The sequence below is a fragment of the Oncorhynchus mykiss genome, chromosome 7 (assembly GCF_013265735.2).
Source record: "Oncorhynchus mykiss isolate Arlee chromosome 7, USDA_OmykA_1.1, whole genome shotgun sequence".
NCBI lineage: Eukaryota > Metazoa > Chordata > Actinopteri > Salmoniformes > Salmonidae > Oncorhynchus > Oncorhynchus mykiss.
Genome location: NC_048571.1, coordinates 77071301 through 77088608, shown reverse-complemented (window position 1 = coordinate 77088608; position 17308 = coordinate 77071301). Strand labels below are relative to the sequence as shown.

At 43.1% G+C, this 17308-nt stretch overlaps 1 protein-coding gene across 4 annotated transcripts; it reads right to left on the bottom strand.

Moving 5' to 3' along the window:
- Positions 1 to 1697: 1697 nt before the first annotated feature.
- LOC110528522 (casein kinase II subunit alpha) lies at positions 1698 to 15792 on the bottom strand. 4 transcript variants are annotated; one of them, XM_021610636.2, is made up of 13 exons: positions 15635 to 15792; positions 13119 to 13255; positions 12831 to 12942; positions 12590 to 12691; positions 12442 to 12492; positions 10291 to 10350; positions 9920 to 10003; positions 9489 to 9599; positions 9103 to 9204; positions 8136 to 8236; positions 7867 to 8015; positions 5046 to 5135; positions 1698 to 3168 (listed from the first exon to the last, which is right to left on the bottom strand). In XM_021610636.2, exons 2-13 carry the CDS (start codon positions 13217 to 13219, stop codon positions 3050 to 3052), a joined length of 1182 nt encoding a protein of 393 aa, XP_021466311.1. In that variant the 5' UTR covers positions 13220 to 13255; positions 15635 to 15792; the 3' UTR covers positions 1698 to 3049. The 4 variants fall into 4 exon arrangements, with proteins under 4 accessions (XP_021466311.1, XP_021466307.1, XP_021466308.1 ...); XM_021610632.2 differs by having other exon boundaries at positions 13119 to 13395; positions 15610 to 15762; XM_021610633.2 differs by having other exon boundaries at positions 15610 to 15761.
- Positions 15793 to 17308: the final 1516 nt, after the last annotated feature.

Genomic DNA, 17308 nt, shown 5'->3' with positions numbered 1-17308 from the left:
ACTAAAATGTTCTCACACAACACAATGCCACAGATGTCTCAAGTTGAGGGAGCATGCAATTAGCATGCTGACTGCAGAAATGTCAAACAGCTGTTGCCAGATAATTAATCGTTCATTTCTCTAACATGTCATTTTAGAGAATTTGGCAGTACGTCCAACCGGCCTCTCAACCGCAGCCCAGGACCTCTACATCTGGCTTCTTCACCTGCGGGATCGTCTGAGACCAACCACCCAGACAGCTGATGAAACTGTGGGTTTCCGCAACCAAAGAATCTCTGCAAAAACTGTCAGAAATCGTCTCAGGGATGCTCATCTGCAGCAGCTAATGGACTACTGCAGTTTGGCGTCGTAACCGACTTCAGTAACAAATGCTTACCTTCGATTGCCACTTGCACGTTGGAGAAGTGTGCTCTTCACAGATAAATCCCAGTTTCAACTGTACCGGGCAGATGGCAGACCGCATGTATGGTGTCATGCGGGCAAGCGGTTTGCAGATGTCAACGTTGTGAACAGAGGGCTCCATGGTGGCGGTTGGTTTATGGTACGGACAACAAACACAATTGCATTTTGTCGATGGCAATTTGAATGCACAGCTACCATGAGATCCTGAGGCCCATTGTCATGCCATTTATCCGCCGCCATCACCTCATGTTTCACCACGATAATGCACAGCCCCGTTGTCGCAAGGATCTGTACACAATTCCTGGAAGCTGAACATATCAGATTTCTTCCACCGCCTACATACTCACCAGACATGTCACTCATTGAGCACGTGTGGAATGCTCTGGATCGAAGTGTACGACAGCGTGTTCCAGTTCCCGCCAATATCCAGCAACTTCACGCAGCTTTTGAAGAGTAAGACAACATTCCATAGGCCATAATCAACAGCCTGATCAATTATATGCGCTGCATGAGGCAAATGGTCACACCAGATACTGACTGGTTCTGATCCACAGCCCCATTTTATTTTAAAGGTTTCTGTGATCAGATTCATATCCATTTCCCCAGTCATGTGAAATCCATAGATTATGGCCAATATTCATTTATTACAATTGAATGATTCCTTATTTGAACTGTAACTCAGTAAAATCTTTGAAATGGTTTCATGTTGCGTTTATTTTTGTTCAGTATAAATGCTAGGCTGGAAGCAGGGGGAAATGTGCGAGTTGAGCTAAATATAGGAGATGATTCAGACAGCAACATGATATTCTAGTTCAGCGAAATACAGGAGATGATTCAGACAGCAACATAAACATGATATTCTTATGGAGGGGCAGTGGTCATTCAGATGAAACTGTTAGCAAGCAAAGGTGGGTGACGGCCAACACGCTGCTCGTCCAATTTATTTAAACTAGGCAAGTCAGTTAAGAACAAAGACGACCTACCATACCCTAGCACGGACGACGCTGAGCCAATTGTGCGCCGCCCTATGGGACTCCCAATCATGGCCGGTTGTGATACAGCCCAGCATTGAACCAGGGTCTGTAGTGACGCATCTAGCACTGAGATGCAGTGCCTTAGACCCCAATCAGCATCCAAACAACCAGTTCTTATCACCGTTACAATTAATTTAAAAACATAGCAAAAACGCATACTGTAGAAGTGACGTCAAAATAATACAATAATTAAGGAAATAGATTTTTGTAAAACCTTACAATCAGGAGACAAATCTGTGTGAACATACCAACTCAATCAGATATACTTGATAAAATGTGTTTATTTACACAAATATTTTCAAATACTAGTCTACATACGGACAAAAATATATACAGTGATGTAAGGACTCATACAACTTCATTATGTCGATGTATGCATGTATTTCATACGTTGTGAGATTGCAAATGAAAAAAGGATGCATATGTACAGCTATACTCAAACAACATTCCCATTTCTGGCACTAACACAGGAAAAACTCAACCGTTCAAGTTCAATACATCCTTCCATGTCTAGCCAAACAGATGATCGATCAAGAAACTTAGCCTCGAAACAAACTAAATACAAAAAAAAACAATTCCTCAGGTTCGAACAGAAGAGAAAAAATTTCAAGCCAACTTGCTTTCGTATTCTGTTGTGATCTAACAAATATTTTCTCCCCCATATTATCTCCACATAACTCAGTGTAACTCCAAGAAAACTAAGGTTTGGTCAGTCTCCTCTTTTTCCAAACGATTGAGTAAACTTTGGTTTTTTACAACTTGAATTAATTCAAGGAACTGTAAAGCAGCAAGTTTGAGAGAAACGTTTCAAATTAACCAAACGGATGGCTTTGTCTGGATTTCGAATGGTTTGGATGACAATACTGACATCAAACCGTTTCCACAGCAAATTAAACCCATCCAGCACCATAGCATTTCGGTACAAAAAAAGAAATCGGTCAGGGAACCCTTACATCAAAAAGACTAGGTATCCAGTTCGGTAGAAAGGCAAGACATACTATTCAGACTAAAGTGTCATTAGTATAGGTGGAGTGAGGCGGCTTCAGTGTTTCAACACACGACTGGAGCACAGAACAGCACCAAACACTTTCAAATGCCGTGGGGAAGAGTCTTTATAATGGTGGTATGGAGTTCTGGATTGACCTAAACACAGGGGATTGCTTAAGGTGTTCTAGCCAAGTCTTGTTTGACAACATTGCATTAGTAAACTACAGATTCTGCTCCATTTGGTATGAATGTTACCGTCCTTTCCTGTTGCCTTCCGCTAACTACTTCGCGTGACCATTGTCAGTGATGTACAAACAAAACGTGTTGCAAGGGGAGGGACCCCCATCACCAGTGGATTCGTAACTTATTCTTGGCTTGTGAACATAAGACACAGCCACACACACACAGCCACACCGTCACTTCAATATGAAAGGAATACCTGTATGTGTCAATTACACAGAACATTCTGTTTACCTCAAGTTCATTAAAGGAGATACAAACTAACATTGTTCAGATGAGACTGCCTTCAGAGGTTGGCATTCCTGGATCTCAGGGCAGTTGGACTGTGTGAGTGAGTAGAGGTGGTGGTGCGGGCCGGCAGAGTGAGTGGCTCCTGTTGGTTGCAATCACTGGGGGGGACCAGCAGCGGCGGGCACGGGGACGCTCAGGGCGTTGGTGGCAGCAGAGAGAACGGGCGAGCCGGTGAGGGTGACCAGGGCAGTAGCGACTGGCAAGGCAGAGATGCCTAGAGAGAAAGACAGGGAATTTAGCTTAACTAAGCATGCGGGTTACTTAGAAAACACTCCAAGGGAGTTCTGATGATGCAGTGACTACATTAACCAATGGGTTACATAGGAAAGATAACAATGGATGCACTCAAATATGGTGAGAGTTGAGCTCTTCTGAAATGTATTCCATTAAATTACAGTATGTCAATTATGACAATGTGATAGTCATTATTTTACTACCCATCTTTAAAGGCCTTTGCAGAAAATACAATTTTAGCCATCTTATGCCACCCCGGAAAAAATTTGCACGCCGCGAGCAAATTCTTAGGTCATAAACAACAGTCGGGTGTCTTGGCTTGAACAGTGTGACAGGGTCTATGTCTGCCGATTAAGTAACACAGAACCCAAACCCAGAACCCAAACTGCGCGCGTGCGCCATCGTGCATACATTTATTTTGTCCCCCCACACCAAACGCGATCATGACACGCAGGTTAAAATATCAAAACAAATTCAGAACCAATTACATTAATTTGGGGACAGGTCAAAAAGCATTAAACCTTTATGGCAATTTAGCTAGCCAGCTTGCACTTGCTGGCTAATTTGTCCTATTTTTCTAGCTTGCTGTTGCTAGCTAATTTCTCCTAGGATATAAACATTGAGTTGTTATTTTACCTGAAATGCACAAGGTCCTCTACTCTGCCAATTAATCCACACATAAAACGGTCAACCGCATCATTTCTAATCATCTCTCCTCCTTCCAGGCTTTTTATTCTCTTGACTTTATATTGCGATTGGCAACTTTCATAAATTAGGTGCATTACCGCCGCTGACCTCGTTCATCTTTCGGTCACCCACGTGGGTATAACCAATGAGATGGCACATGGGTACCTGCTTCTATAAACCAATGAGGAGATGGGAGAGGCAGGACTTGCAGCGCGATCTGCGTCGGAAATGGAATTGACTATTTTAGCCCTTGGCAACAAGACGCTAATTGGCGCACGCGAGCAGAGTGGGTGCAATAATTGAATAATATAGATATTTAAATTTATTTTGCAGCGCACGCCACAGGAGCAGTGGAGTCAGCCTGTAAGTAACACTACGTGCAGTCGTAGTCATGTGTGGCCGGTGTTGAGCCGATCCCAGTAACTGACCAATAGGAACACAGCCGGCACACAATAATACGATCATTGTGAATAGTCCGATTAATTGAAACGTTTCCATGCTGTGCAAGAAGAACGATTTCCCTAATAATCTTGCTTGCATAACATCTGAAATCAGGTTACCTGATTGGATTTTGAAAAACTCACCAATCAAAATAAACATTCTACCACAGCGACCATGTTATTTTGGGGAAGCTGCTTCTGAACTTGGACATATAAAGTTTGTATGTGAAAACTATTTCTAAGATGCATACTTCAGTTTTTCCCGAACTCACTTGACTCGTGCATAAGCAAAGAGAGGCTTGCTCTGCTGGCAGATGCACAGATCAAACACACAGCAGCAGTTGACCTAGCCTCTCAAGCCAATTGCATAATGTGACGACAGAACTAGATCAAATCGTACAATCTGGCCAGGTTGATAAAGATATTAATTTGGTAACGTTGCACAGTGTGACGTTATAATCGTAAAAAATAGAATCTGACGTACAGTCTACAAAGGCCTTTAGAGGAATGACTAACATCAATGACGGCATACTGAGGACATTTGCCTGGAAAAATATAGCAGGTGACCAAGCTTCATCGAATCTTTACACAGACCAAGTTCGCTTCTTGAATCCATTAAATTTCAGAGCTCGGCCTACCACTGACAAAACATCCTCCTCAACACTGAGTACTGGGAGATCAGACGAGAAGCCGGGAAGGCATTCAGGCTGGTTGGTGTGTGTGCGCTCACCAGTGATCATGTTGGCTGTGCTCACGGCTGTATTTCCACAGGGTAGGTTAGCCGACCCTGGCATGCGACCCTGCTCTTTCACAATGGGATCTGTGTGGACAAGAAAACACATATTGAACAAACCTCTAGTGTCATGACTGTCCTGTGAGGATCCAAATAGGTCAGATCAGGTTTGCAATGAATAACTTCAACCAGACCCCCCCCCTCCCAACAACTCACGCCCTTAACTCTGTTGTACATCAAGGTAGAAGATTCAGGTCTCCTTCAATGTTCACCAAAGGAACATTCTTTGTTTCAACAGACCTTTTCCCACTGAAACTAACATGTTCAAAAGCAAATACTGGAACAATATTTCTAAAATAGAACGTAGGGAATGTCAGAGGCGATCTATAGAACACTAATGCCATTTCGTTTGTTATTTTGTGATGTCATTAAAAATGTTAAAGGGAATACTGTAACTTGGAAAGATTACCCACTACATGTGTGAAGTGTCCATCCTATGTGTTGTGCATAAAACATGTGTTTTTGTTCAGAGAGGGATGTGATTTTAGGAGCCATAAGAAATTGTTTTACAAACTTTGCACAGCAACAAGTCACGCCCGAGTAAGGTCAGAGAGCATGTCAACCAGACGGAACAGCTCTTTTGAACAAACTGTATAGAATTATGAGCTAAGAATGAACCTACTAGACCAGAAAAGCGTGAAGCCGCACTTTTAAAGTGGTCTGAACTCAATCTCAACACGAGGTAGAGACGATAAACTCAACTCCCGGACAATCACTGGTACGGCTGATTAGCTGTCCTAAGTAAAATTATCTTTGAAAGCTAATTTAAGTAGGACAATCCTACTCTCTGCTCAAACCATCGTATTACGTTACTCTCACCCCCCCACTGGGAACCATGGACCCGGCCGGCTAGCCCATCTTCTACGTATCATCTTCAGGAGCGAATGGAAGGAAAATAAACCATCGTATTACGCTACTCTCACCCCCCCACTGGGAACCATGGACCCGGCTGGCTAGCCCATCTTCTACGTATCATCTTCAGAAGCGAATGGAAGGAAAATAAAGTGTAGTTCTGTTCAGTACTACACGACAAGTCACCAGATACCGGACAACTACAGAGAAGAACAGTAGAATACTTTTTTTGGGACAATCAGTGCCTTCCTTACAAGCGTGCCGTGAATAGGCCCAACCCCCTTTCCAAGGCGGCCCGGTTCCGAGAGAGATACTCGACGAACCAAGGCATTTCACGTAAACACATTCATGACTTCTTACTCGAAGAGGGAGGCAATTGTGTGAAAAGTATATGATTACTGTAATTAAAAAAAGATGTCTAGTTAACTAAAGGTTACAAGTCAGTTATTTTACAATGACGGCCTACCCCGGCCAAACCCTTCCCTAACCGGATGACGCTGGGGCAATTGTGTGCTGCCCTATGGGACTCCCGATCACAGCCGGTTGTGATACAGCCTAAATGTATCAAAGTTAAGTGCGTCTGTCCCTCTCTGCCCCCCCATCCCATCTTTTGTAACAAGCAGCCATATTGTTGTCATTCCACTAGGGACCTGTTTAACATATTAAGTGTGTATGTTTATTCTGTGTTAACATTTAATTAACTAGTAAATAAATAAACCAATTTGTGTAGTACTGAATCACAAGGCTCTAGATTTTGCAGATGCAAGGAGGTTACGACTGTTCAGAATGATGATATGATACAAGGTTATGATTAATAAGTTGACAGTTTATAGATGTGATAGGTAAAGACCTTTTAGAGTTTAATTCAGGAGATGGTAACTCTAAAAGAACTTCTCTCATGGTGCCTCAAATCCTAATGAGTTAATTGTTATTTTAAAATCGGGTAACAATTAAACAGTTAGTTGATTAGATAAGTAATCAGATTAATATTAGTCAAGTCACGACAACAGTCGAGTCCCTAGTCTCCAGCTACTGCAAGTAGATAGTCATAAGCAACTACTAATGACCACCTTGAACTGGGCCATGTTCATTAAATACAAAATGGATGAAAACTGAGTAAAAAGCGGTAGAAGAAACATTTGTTTTTCTTTGCCACTACAAAACGTTTTGCTTATGTGCCCTAATGAACACGACCATGATTAGCACAAACAAACGATAGCAAAGCCAACTAAATGTGAAGAGACCAGAACATCAGTCTCCCTTAAAAAAACTGTTTAAGCTGTGAGTTGCTTTTAAAGAGAAACCTTGTTGCAATGCGAAGTAACCCCAGTTATAACAAGCCTTTTATTTGCTGTTGTAACTGCAGCTTGGCCTATAGAGCCATATAGAGGACCACAGGTTCAAAGACATAATAAAAACACCACAGAACAAAGCACACAGGGTTACAGTTCGGACCATCTTTCCTGTCAGCAGCAGCCACAACTAAATCATTTTCTCATCTAATCAACAAACCCACAGCAGTTCCATTCCAATCATTATTATGTGGGCAACTTTCAGAGAATATTCTAAGATCATCACCAACCTAGAAATTCATCTCACAGAATGTGAGATTTTTTTTTTTTAAATAAATCAACTTTCCGAGACTCAGCATTATGACATTGTCATGAACAGCACCGTAGACATTCAAATGAGCGTGATGCGAAACTGTGATCTCATACAGCCAGACATGTTATCTGGCCATGTACGCTTCACGTCATTACAACGTGGTATCTACGGGACCAGAACAGCGAAGGAATTTAGCCTTGCACTTCAACACTCTTAGTTGTTGCGGAAATCAACCCGATATTGCTGTTTACTTCATGCATCGCTGAGTCTACCTTTAAAAACCTTCAACATCCACACTCACAGAAGTAGGGGTGATCCATGGCCTCGCGGGCAGTCAACCGGGCCTGATGGTCATAGCGCAGCAGCTTGTCCAGAAAGTCCAGACCCTCAGGACTGATCAGTTGCTGGTTCTCACTGTGGACGAAGCGCTCCCACCGCTTACGAGAGTGTCTGGAAGGGGAGAGCTGGTTAAGAGCAGCTGTGTGCGTTTAGATTCAGGAGTTGGTTTTACTAAGTGCCCAAAACAAGTGCAGAAAACCACACATTAGTAAAAGACAGACAACCAACTACCTTCCCAGAATGTCATTGAACCGAGGCTCCAACTCTATGTTGTACTTGTCAATGTAGTCGTACAGGTCTTCCGTTCCCAACACCTTGGCTATTCTCACCAACTGACAAAGGGGGGGGGGAAAATGGGGAAATATAATTTATGAATAGAACTGACAGGATTCCCTATAGTACCTGACATAATCAAATCTGTTGTATACAATCCATTTCCATCGGAATGTTCTGGAACCTTTCACCCTCCTGAACAGGCACAAGGTTATTCTCGTCACTTGTAATGAATGGGGCCCTTGCGACATGGCGGACAACGTTTTGGAGTGTTTACCTGGTCGTAGTAGACCATTGAAACATGGTGTACAACGTATTGGATAGTGTTTACCTGGTCGTAGTAGACCATTGAAACATGGTGTACAACGTATTGGATAGTGTTTACCTGGTCGTAGTAGACCATTGAAACATGGTGTACAACATATTGGATAGTGTTTACCTGGTCGTAGTAGACCATTGAAACATGGTGTACAACGTATTGGATAGTGTTTACCTGGTCGTAGTAGACCATTGAAACATGGTGTACAACGTATTGGATAGTGTTTACCTGGTCGTAGTAGACCATTGAAACATGGTGTACAACGTATTGGATAGTGTTTACCTGGTCGTAGTAGACCATTGAAACATGGTGTACAACATATTGGATAGTGTTTACCTGGTCGTAGTAGACCATTGAAACATGGTGTACAACGTATTGGATAGTGTTTACCTGGTCGTAGTAGACCATTGAAACATGGTGTACAACGTATTGGATAGTGTTTACCTGGTCATAGTAGACCATTGAAACATGGTGTACAACGTATTGGATAGTGTTTACCTGGTCGTAGTAGACCATTGAAACATGGTGTACAACGTATTGGATAGTGTTTACCTGGTCGTAGTAGACCATTGAAACATGGTGTACAACGTATTGGATAGTGTTTACCTGGTCGTAGTTGTCGTGGCCGTGGAAGAAAGGCTCCTTCCTGAAGACCATGCTGGCCAACATGCAGCCCAAGCTCCACATGTCCAGACTGTAGTCATACATCTGGAAGAAGAAGACAGTCAAATCAGTGAGTTAGAGAAAAGCCAAGATGTCAGAATTTAAGAGATGCTTGCAACAGACCCTTAGGGAAATATTGGGACCATCTAATGAAATGGATTTGAATGACCAATGGGAGATTTGCCTGTTTAGTTTTCACATTGCCTTGTTGAGCATGGTTCCAGTAACTACGGTGTGAAAAGGGTATGTGTGCATGTAGCTGTGATCTACACAACAGAAAATAATATAGACTGAGCTTGACAATTAAGAACAGTAGCTGGACAACATACCTGATAATCGACCAGAAGCTCAGGTCCTTTGAAGTAGCGAGAAGCCACTCGGACATTATACTCCTGTCCCGGGTGGTAGAACTCAGCCAGACCCCAGTCAATAAGGCGCAGCTGGAAGAACACAAACACAGAAAGTCGATACTGAGAGGAGCAGAACAGGGTTGTGTTCATTAGGACAACAAACATAATTAAAGAGACAAACGGGGAGGGACTACTTGGGCATTGTAATGTTGTTGTGCAATATCTGCTTGTATTACAGCTCCAATAATACATCATAAGCTGATTCATCAAGAGTTAAAATATTTCCATTTAAACTAGCGTATTTTTTTTTTTGTCACATAAAATGTTAAAATGACAAAGGTCTTGTCTACGGGCAAATCGGATGGAGGGAAAATAACCGTGCCTCTGCCGCATTGGTCATAAACACTCACCTTGCGGTGTTCGTGATCAATCATCACGTTGTGGGGTTTTACGTCCCTGTGCATGATTCCCATGCTGTGGGAGTAGTCCAGGGCCTGCGGACAGAGCCAAAATGGCTGCATGTTAACAACAAGGAGGCTGGGGATTTAATTAAGTTATGTTTTCTTCCTGTGTGGGCGCACAAACATGTTGATGGGCAAATAGACGGTTAATATGTAACCGTCAGACAAACAACGGGCGTATACTCTAAGCACCCGAATAGTCTTGTTTTGGGAGAGGAAAATGCTGACTTATGTCTAGCAGTCTCTGGGCCTTCCAATACATTTTAAGAGCACAAATGAAATGGGGTAGTACACCCAAATTACAACATTACGAGACCCACCTTGAGGATCTCGAACATGTAGAACCGGATGTCATAGTCCGTTAGGGTCTGGTACAATTGCTGCAAGTAAAAACGGATGAATCAATACCGTGATTTAACCAAACCGTGAAGAGTCCATGCATAGATCTGTCTAACCAACCTGAACCCATCATCTAATACAAAGAGTTCACATATTATTCAAATCACAAGCTATCAACTTGGGCATCTGACTGGTAACACTTAGGCCTATTACAGAACACCAAACTTGACGCAACCATTCCAATGGATCATCGTGTACCAGTGATTGAGGATAGAACCACAAGACATGAAACATCCTAGCCCCCGAAGACAGCACTGAACCTGTTTACATACACTGATGTTGGAGTCATTAAAACTTGCTTTTCAACCACTCCACAAATGCCTTGTTAACAAACTATAGTTTTGGCAAGTAGGTTAGGACATCTACTTTGTGCATGACAAGTAATTTCTCAAACAATTGTTTACAGACAGATTACTTCACTGTATCATAATTCCAGTGGGTCAGAAGTTTACATACACTAAGTTGACTGTGCCTTTAAACAGCTTGGAAAATTCCAGTAAATTATGTCATGGCTTTAGAAGCTTCCGATAGGCTAATTGACACCATTTGGGTCAATTGGAGGTGGAGGTCAATTGGAGGTGTACCTGTGGATGTATTTCAAGGCCTACCTTGACATCATGGGAAAATCAAAAGAAATCCACCAAGACCCCCCCCCCCCCCCCCCCCCCCCCCCCCCCCCCCCCCCAAACAATTGTAGACCTCCACAAGTCTAGTTCATCCTTGGGAGCAATTTCCTAACGCCTGAAGGTACCACGTTCATCTGTACAAACAATACTACGCAAGTATAAACACCATGGGACCACGCAGCCGTCATATCGCTCAGGAAGGCGACGCGCTCTGTCTCTTAGAGATGAACGTACTTCGGTGCAAAAAGTGCAAATCAATCTCAGAACGGCTGCAAAGGACCTTGTGAAAATGTTGGAGGAAACCGGTACAAAAGTATCTATATCCACAGAAAAACGAGTCCTATATCGACATAACCTGAAAGGCCGCTCACCAAGGAAGAAGCCAATGCTCCAAAATCGCCATAAAAAGCCAGACTACGGTTGCAACTGCACATGGGGACAAAGATCGTACTTTTTGGAGAACTGACCTCTGGTCTGATGAAGCAAAAAAAGAACTGTTCGGCCATAATGACCACCGTTATGTTTGGAGGAAATAGGAGGATGCTTGCAAGCCGAAGAACACCATCCCAACCGTGTAGAACAGGGGTGGCAGCATCATGTGGTGGGGGTGCTTTCCTGCAGGAGGGACTGGTGCGCTTCACAAAATAGATAGCATCATAAGGATGGAAAATATGTGGATATATTGAAGCAACATCAGTCAGGAAGTCAGGTCTTCCAAATGGACAATGACCTCAAGCATACTTCCAAAGTTGTGGCAAAATGGCTTAAGGACAACAAAGTCAAGGTATTAGAGTGGCCATCAAAGTCCTGACCTCAATCCTATAGAAAATGTGTGTGCAGAACTGAAAAAGCGTGTTTGAGCAACGAGGCCTACAAACCTGACTCAGTTACACCAGCTCTGTCAGGAGGAATGGGCCAAAATTCACCCAACTTATTGTGGGAAGCTTGTGGAAGGCTACCCGAAACGTTTGACCATAGTTAAAACTATTTAAAGGCAATGATACCAAATATTAATTCAGTGTATGTAAACTTCTGACCCACTGGGAATGTGATGAAAGAAATAAAAGCTGAAATAAATCATTCTCAACTATTATGACATTTCACATTCTTAAAATGAAGTGGTGATCCTAACTAACCTAAGACAGGGCATTTTTACTAGGATTAAATGTCAGGAATTGTGAACAACTGAGTTTAAATGTATTTGGCTAAGGTGTATGTAAACCTCAGACTTCAAATGTACACACTGGAGTACGGGGAAACAACATGCACGCCAAAAAAGGTTTCATAGGGCTTTGTTTCTGAATAGAGATGTACACTGTCAAGAAACAGAAGAAAACAGACTGCAACGAGGACGGACTACCTGAACTTGTAAGAAACGCAAAACGTTTTGATGCGGTGTGGTCTAATGAATACGACTCCGGGGTTAAAACGGATGCTCCATCTTACCTTGAAGTCTGTGTTGTTGACATGTTCAAAGACCAAGGCCGGAGTCCGAGACTGAAAGAAAAGAAGGGGTTGTTGCATTAAAGTCATGGGAGCCCCTCTAAAAGTGTAATACAGTTTTCACATCTCTTTCCCCACCATTCCTCCTCACCACTGGGTCTTTGACGATGTCTACAAGGGAGATGACGTTGGGGCCTCCGCGGAGGTTCTCCAGGATCTTAATTTCACGCTTGATTTTCTTCTTCTTGACAGGCTATGGACACAATTAAAGACCAATTGTATTGATTGTCGGGGTGGTTTTACTTCAATATGATTCCAACAAGCCAATGTGAGTCTGTATCAAATGGCAAATCTATGATCTCAATGATATTGATTTCTCATCGTGGCCTTACCTTGAGTATTTTCACCACAACCTTCTCATTGTTGGTGATGTTGATTGCTTCAAACACTTCACTGTACTTTCCACGTCCCAGCTTCCGCACCAACTGGAAGTCATCTTGATTTCTGAGGTCAGAATTGTTTTTGTCAATTACACAATTCAAGGAAATTGGAATTAAACCGCAGAGTTTCAATGTGCAAAGAAGAGAAAGTAATCCGTTTGTTTAGCAAGCACCAACCAACATTTTCGGACTTAATTTAGAGACTGGGAGTTTGTGTGTGTGTGTGTGGTCGCTGCATACCCCCATTCCACCACATGGGACTCATAGTCCCAGTACTCCCTGGGCCGTTGTGTGTTGACATCGGTGTACACGCGGGCCCGACTCGGCACGGGTCCTGACATGTCCGACAGCTTGGCAGAGGAGTGGGGGTGCACTTACTGCAGAGAAGGATGAGGAGGGAAGAGAGTAGGCGGGAGAAGAGGGAAGGTGGGGTAACAGGTCAGGGGCCTCTTCCTGGCAGGGCAGGGGGTAAGGGGGGGCTTTGGCTATAGGGTGGGGGGGCACCAGGGGAGGACAGCTGAGACAACAGGGGGATGGGGGGGGGGGACAATGTCAGTTATATTTGAGACCATCACCTAGGCCAGATCAAATATGTATCATTGACATGGGTGTAAAAACTCCCTGCAGAACTGATGACCAGTGCAGACAATCAAAGTCTCTACAGGTGTGTGTGTAATGCAATTTGATGCACTGTTACAACACTGCATTTGTTGTTGCAAACTAAATTAAAGGCCTGATTACCAGCAGGCTGTTTTAAAATGTGTCACTGCATCGCCCATAAAGTATTGACAATGTTTAATTACTAAAGCTGGTGGGGATAAGCTATGCAACTATTGATTTAGTTTAAAATACAAAATCCATTCTCTTACTGCCCTGATCATCAAAGTTTGATGGAATTCATCATTACCACCACACACACAAAAAAAGGGGTGAAAATACTATCACATTTGACTTTTTATACTCTAACAGAAGGTCCCATTTGTTCAGAAAAATGTTCATACATACTCATATATAGGCTTCTATTGATAAATGATGAGATCTATCCATATGTCATGCCAATAGACCATTTCCCCTGCAATAGTCAAGCCTTCGCTTATCTTTGCCAACAACAAACGGTCATAACTCTGGTGCCTGTCAAATATATCCTCTAGCTCTGTATGGAGGTTGGCATAGGTATGCTTTTTCATTTATTTAAACCTTTATTTAACTAGGCAAGTCAGTTACGAACAAATTCTTATTTATAATGATGGCCAACCCAGGATGACACTGGGCAAATTGTGTACCGCCCTATAGGAATCCCAAATGCGGCCAGATGTGATATAGTATGTAGCTGACCTAGGCTTAAAGTAAGTGCTTTTAGCAACTATCCGTGGGAAGCCAAAACTCATATACAATTCCATTTCAACTTATTGTGCTGGTGGGCAGGATGGTTGGTCATTATGAAGTGACACGAGGTATGCAGAGGCAGTGGGTCTACAACAGACGCACATTTGGAAAGTATGTTTAATAATATGATCCTTTAGATATTTTGTCTCAAACTCCCACCCATCATAAAGACCAACCTCCTACTCCTTGAAGTTACCTCAGCAGCCGGGCAGAGCCCAACTGTGGATCCGGGTCACGACACCATTGTAACAGAGTGCATTTGTTCTGCTTCGAGCAACTAGCAACCACTGAGTGACAGTTGCCTTTAGATTTCAATTTAATATTAACCAACATGCTACAGGCGAGTTCCACATCATTCTAAAGTTAGCATAGTTTAATTCGAAAAAGATGTAGCAATAAATAATCTTCTCTGCAATGGATGCAAGACACCTTTGGGGAGAAGTGGTGTTGCTGCCCTCTGGCTAAGATATAGCTAACTAACGGTAGGTAACAGTAGCTAATGCCATGTTTGACAACAAACGTGTATCTAGCTTTTGAGGAATAAGAAATGTTTGTTTGCTCAGTGCCTCATAAGTAGTTACGATAGTTAACTAGACTAACGTCTCCCGAGTGGCGGTCTAAGGCACTGCTAGAGGCGCCACTACAGACCCGGGTTCCATCCCGGGCCGTATCAATAACCGGCCGTGATCGGGAGTCCCATAGGGCGGTGCACAATTGACCCAGCGTCGTACGGGTTAGGGGAGGGTTTGGCCGGAGGGGCTTTACAAGTAGGCTTTCATTGTAAATAATAATTTGTTCTTAACTGACTTGCCTAGTTAAATAAAAACATTAAAATAAAAACGTTAACGAAATCAATGTAACAACTGTAGGTTGCAGCGTATCCCCAAACTCGTTCCTGGCGATCCTAAGGGATGCACGTTTTGAACACTACACAGCAGATTCAAATGATCAAAGCTCAACGATCAGTTTATTATTTGGATCAGCTGTGTGGTGCTACTAGGGCAAAAACCAATAGGTGCACCCCTTGGGGTCCCCAAGACCAAGATTAGGAAACGCTGAGGGGTTGCTTCAAAGATTAGCTATACTAGCTAACGTTAGCACTTTCACATATCTAGCTAGCTAACGCATGGCTGGTTTGCGCAGTTTGGCAGCAATAACTACATTGGACAGTTGTGTTATCCAACTACAGTAGCTAGCTACCGGTAGTCTCATCTAGCCCAGCGAGCTAACGCGTTAGTCACCAGTCCCAATGGCAAGCTTGAAAACTAGCTAGATAGCTAACTGACTGCCTGTTTCATAAAATAATTTGAACCAGAGTCCAAACTTCCATTGTATAGTTAGTTACCTCTTTGATCAAATCTGTGACCCACCTCCTCTTTTAGGAGCGGAGTGAAGGCAGGATCCCTTCCTTTCCTCTCGCCGGTGTACTTGCGTATGATTTTTGCTGTCTCAGGGACAATATGGCCGACTACCGCCACTCACGGCTGTTCTTCTTCTTTTGGCGGATCGCAACCAATTTAAAGGTGCATATGCCGCCATCTACTGTACTGGAGTGTGAGGCTGGTATCCTCCTTATTCTGTGGATTTTATATGGCAGTTGGCAACCAACTTTAAGGTGCATAACCGCCACCAACTGGACTGGAATGTGGACCAGAGACAGCGATGGTCTAAATCCAACCCAATAATCTCATCTCCCTAAGGAAACAAAATACATAATTAAATACTACATCCCCTGAAGATTTCCCCAGCAGTTCACTTAATCCGGGCTCTTCAATCACATTACTCCTCACATCAAATAATAATCACTCCCTTTCTCTCACATATTTCTGGCACTGAAATAGAACATATTCCTCCATCTCCTCTTGACAATGATCACACCTCCCAATTGGATGTTTCCCCAGCAATTTCAATGTACTTGTGTGTCCCAGTCTCAGCCTTGTGACTACACTTTCCTCCCTTCTCTCTCGGCCTGAGGACCTCCCTGCCCCCACCTTTTCCTGGATCTTATATAGGTGTCTTCCCTCTCTCTCCATGTTCCACAACTCTTGCCAATTATTTTTAACCACTGTTCTTATTAAAGCTTGAAGCCCCACCTGAGGGACCACTGCTCTACTTCACTAATCGATTCTTGAACTCTTCTGGCTGTATGGGTAATATTTCTACCTCTCTTCCACATCGCTCCATCATCCGCAAACAATGACCTCACTATGTCAGGTCTCACCTAAGAACACATCGTCAATCATAAAAGAGAACAAAAAAGGACTAATGACACTTCTCTGGGGGGTACCTCATAGCTTTCTGACATAGAGCTCTCCACCCTCACTTGTATTGATTGCACCCAAAAATGAATCCTTTATCTAGTTAAAAACCCTTCCTCCTACCCCATGTTATCCAGCTTGATAAATAGGCCTTCCTTCCACATCAAAGAAAACGGCTACCACCACATCCTTATTTGCCTGTGCCTTCCGTATGACTGACTCAAGGCACAGTACAGGATCCATTGTTCCCCTGCCTTTCCTGAACCCACTTTGATCAGGTGACATTAGTCCTCTACTCTCCAGAAAGTACGTCAGTCTTTCCGTTATCATCCTTTTCATAGTTTACATACGTGAGAGGTCAAAGCTATCAGCCTATAGCTTAAAGGACTAGTAGGGTCTTTCCCTGGTCTCCGTGTTGACACCACTACCACCTGCTTCCAACTTCCAGGCAGTTTCACTTCCTGTCACACCTTATTGTAAAGGCCCAATATTTTCCCCATTGCAGTGTCAATGAGATGGTTAGAGACCTAACCAATCAAATTACCCTTGACAATAGCGACATAGGAGTCACTCAGAGTGCAACACGTGGAAGGGAATCTCCAGTGCACTCTTCCAATGGTTAACACACATGTCACTAATAAATAGAATCCTCCATTCAGGAGGAAATTTATTAGAATCATTAACCATGATTACACCTCGTACGACTGGTCCAATACGTAAAGAGTACTTCCGTCGTGAGGTTAGCTCCTCCGTGGATAGCATAGCTATGAAATAGACTTCATACCT

What these genes read in the sequence shown, in the direction of transcription:
- LOC110528522 (XM_021610636.2), bottom strand. Translation starts at nt 13,219, where the DNA reads ATGTCAGGACCCGTGCCGAGTCGGGCCCGCGTGTACACCGATGTCAAC. An exon ending in ACATCGTCAAAGACCCAGTG is followed by an intron (nt 12,493 to 12,589) that starts GTGAGGAGGAAT and finishes CTTTTCTTTCAG; the next exon opens with TCTCGGACTCCGGCCTTGGT. An exon ending in TTCAATGACATTCTGGGAAG is followed by an intron (nt 8,016 to 8,135) that starts GTAGTTGGTTGT and finishes CTCCCCTTCCAG; the next exon opens with ACACTCTCGTAAGCGGTGGG.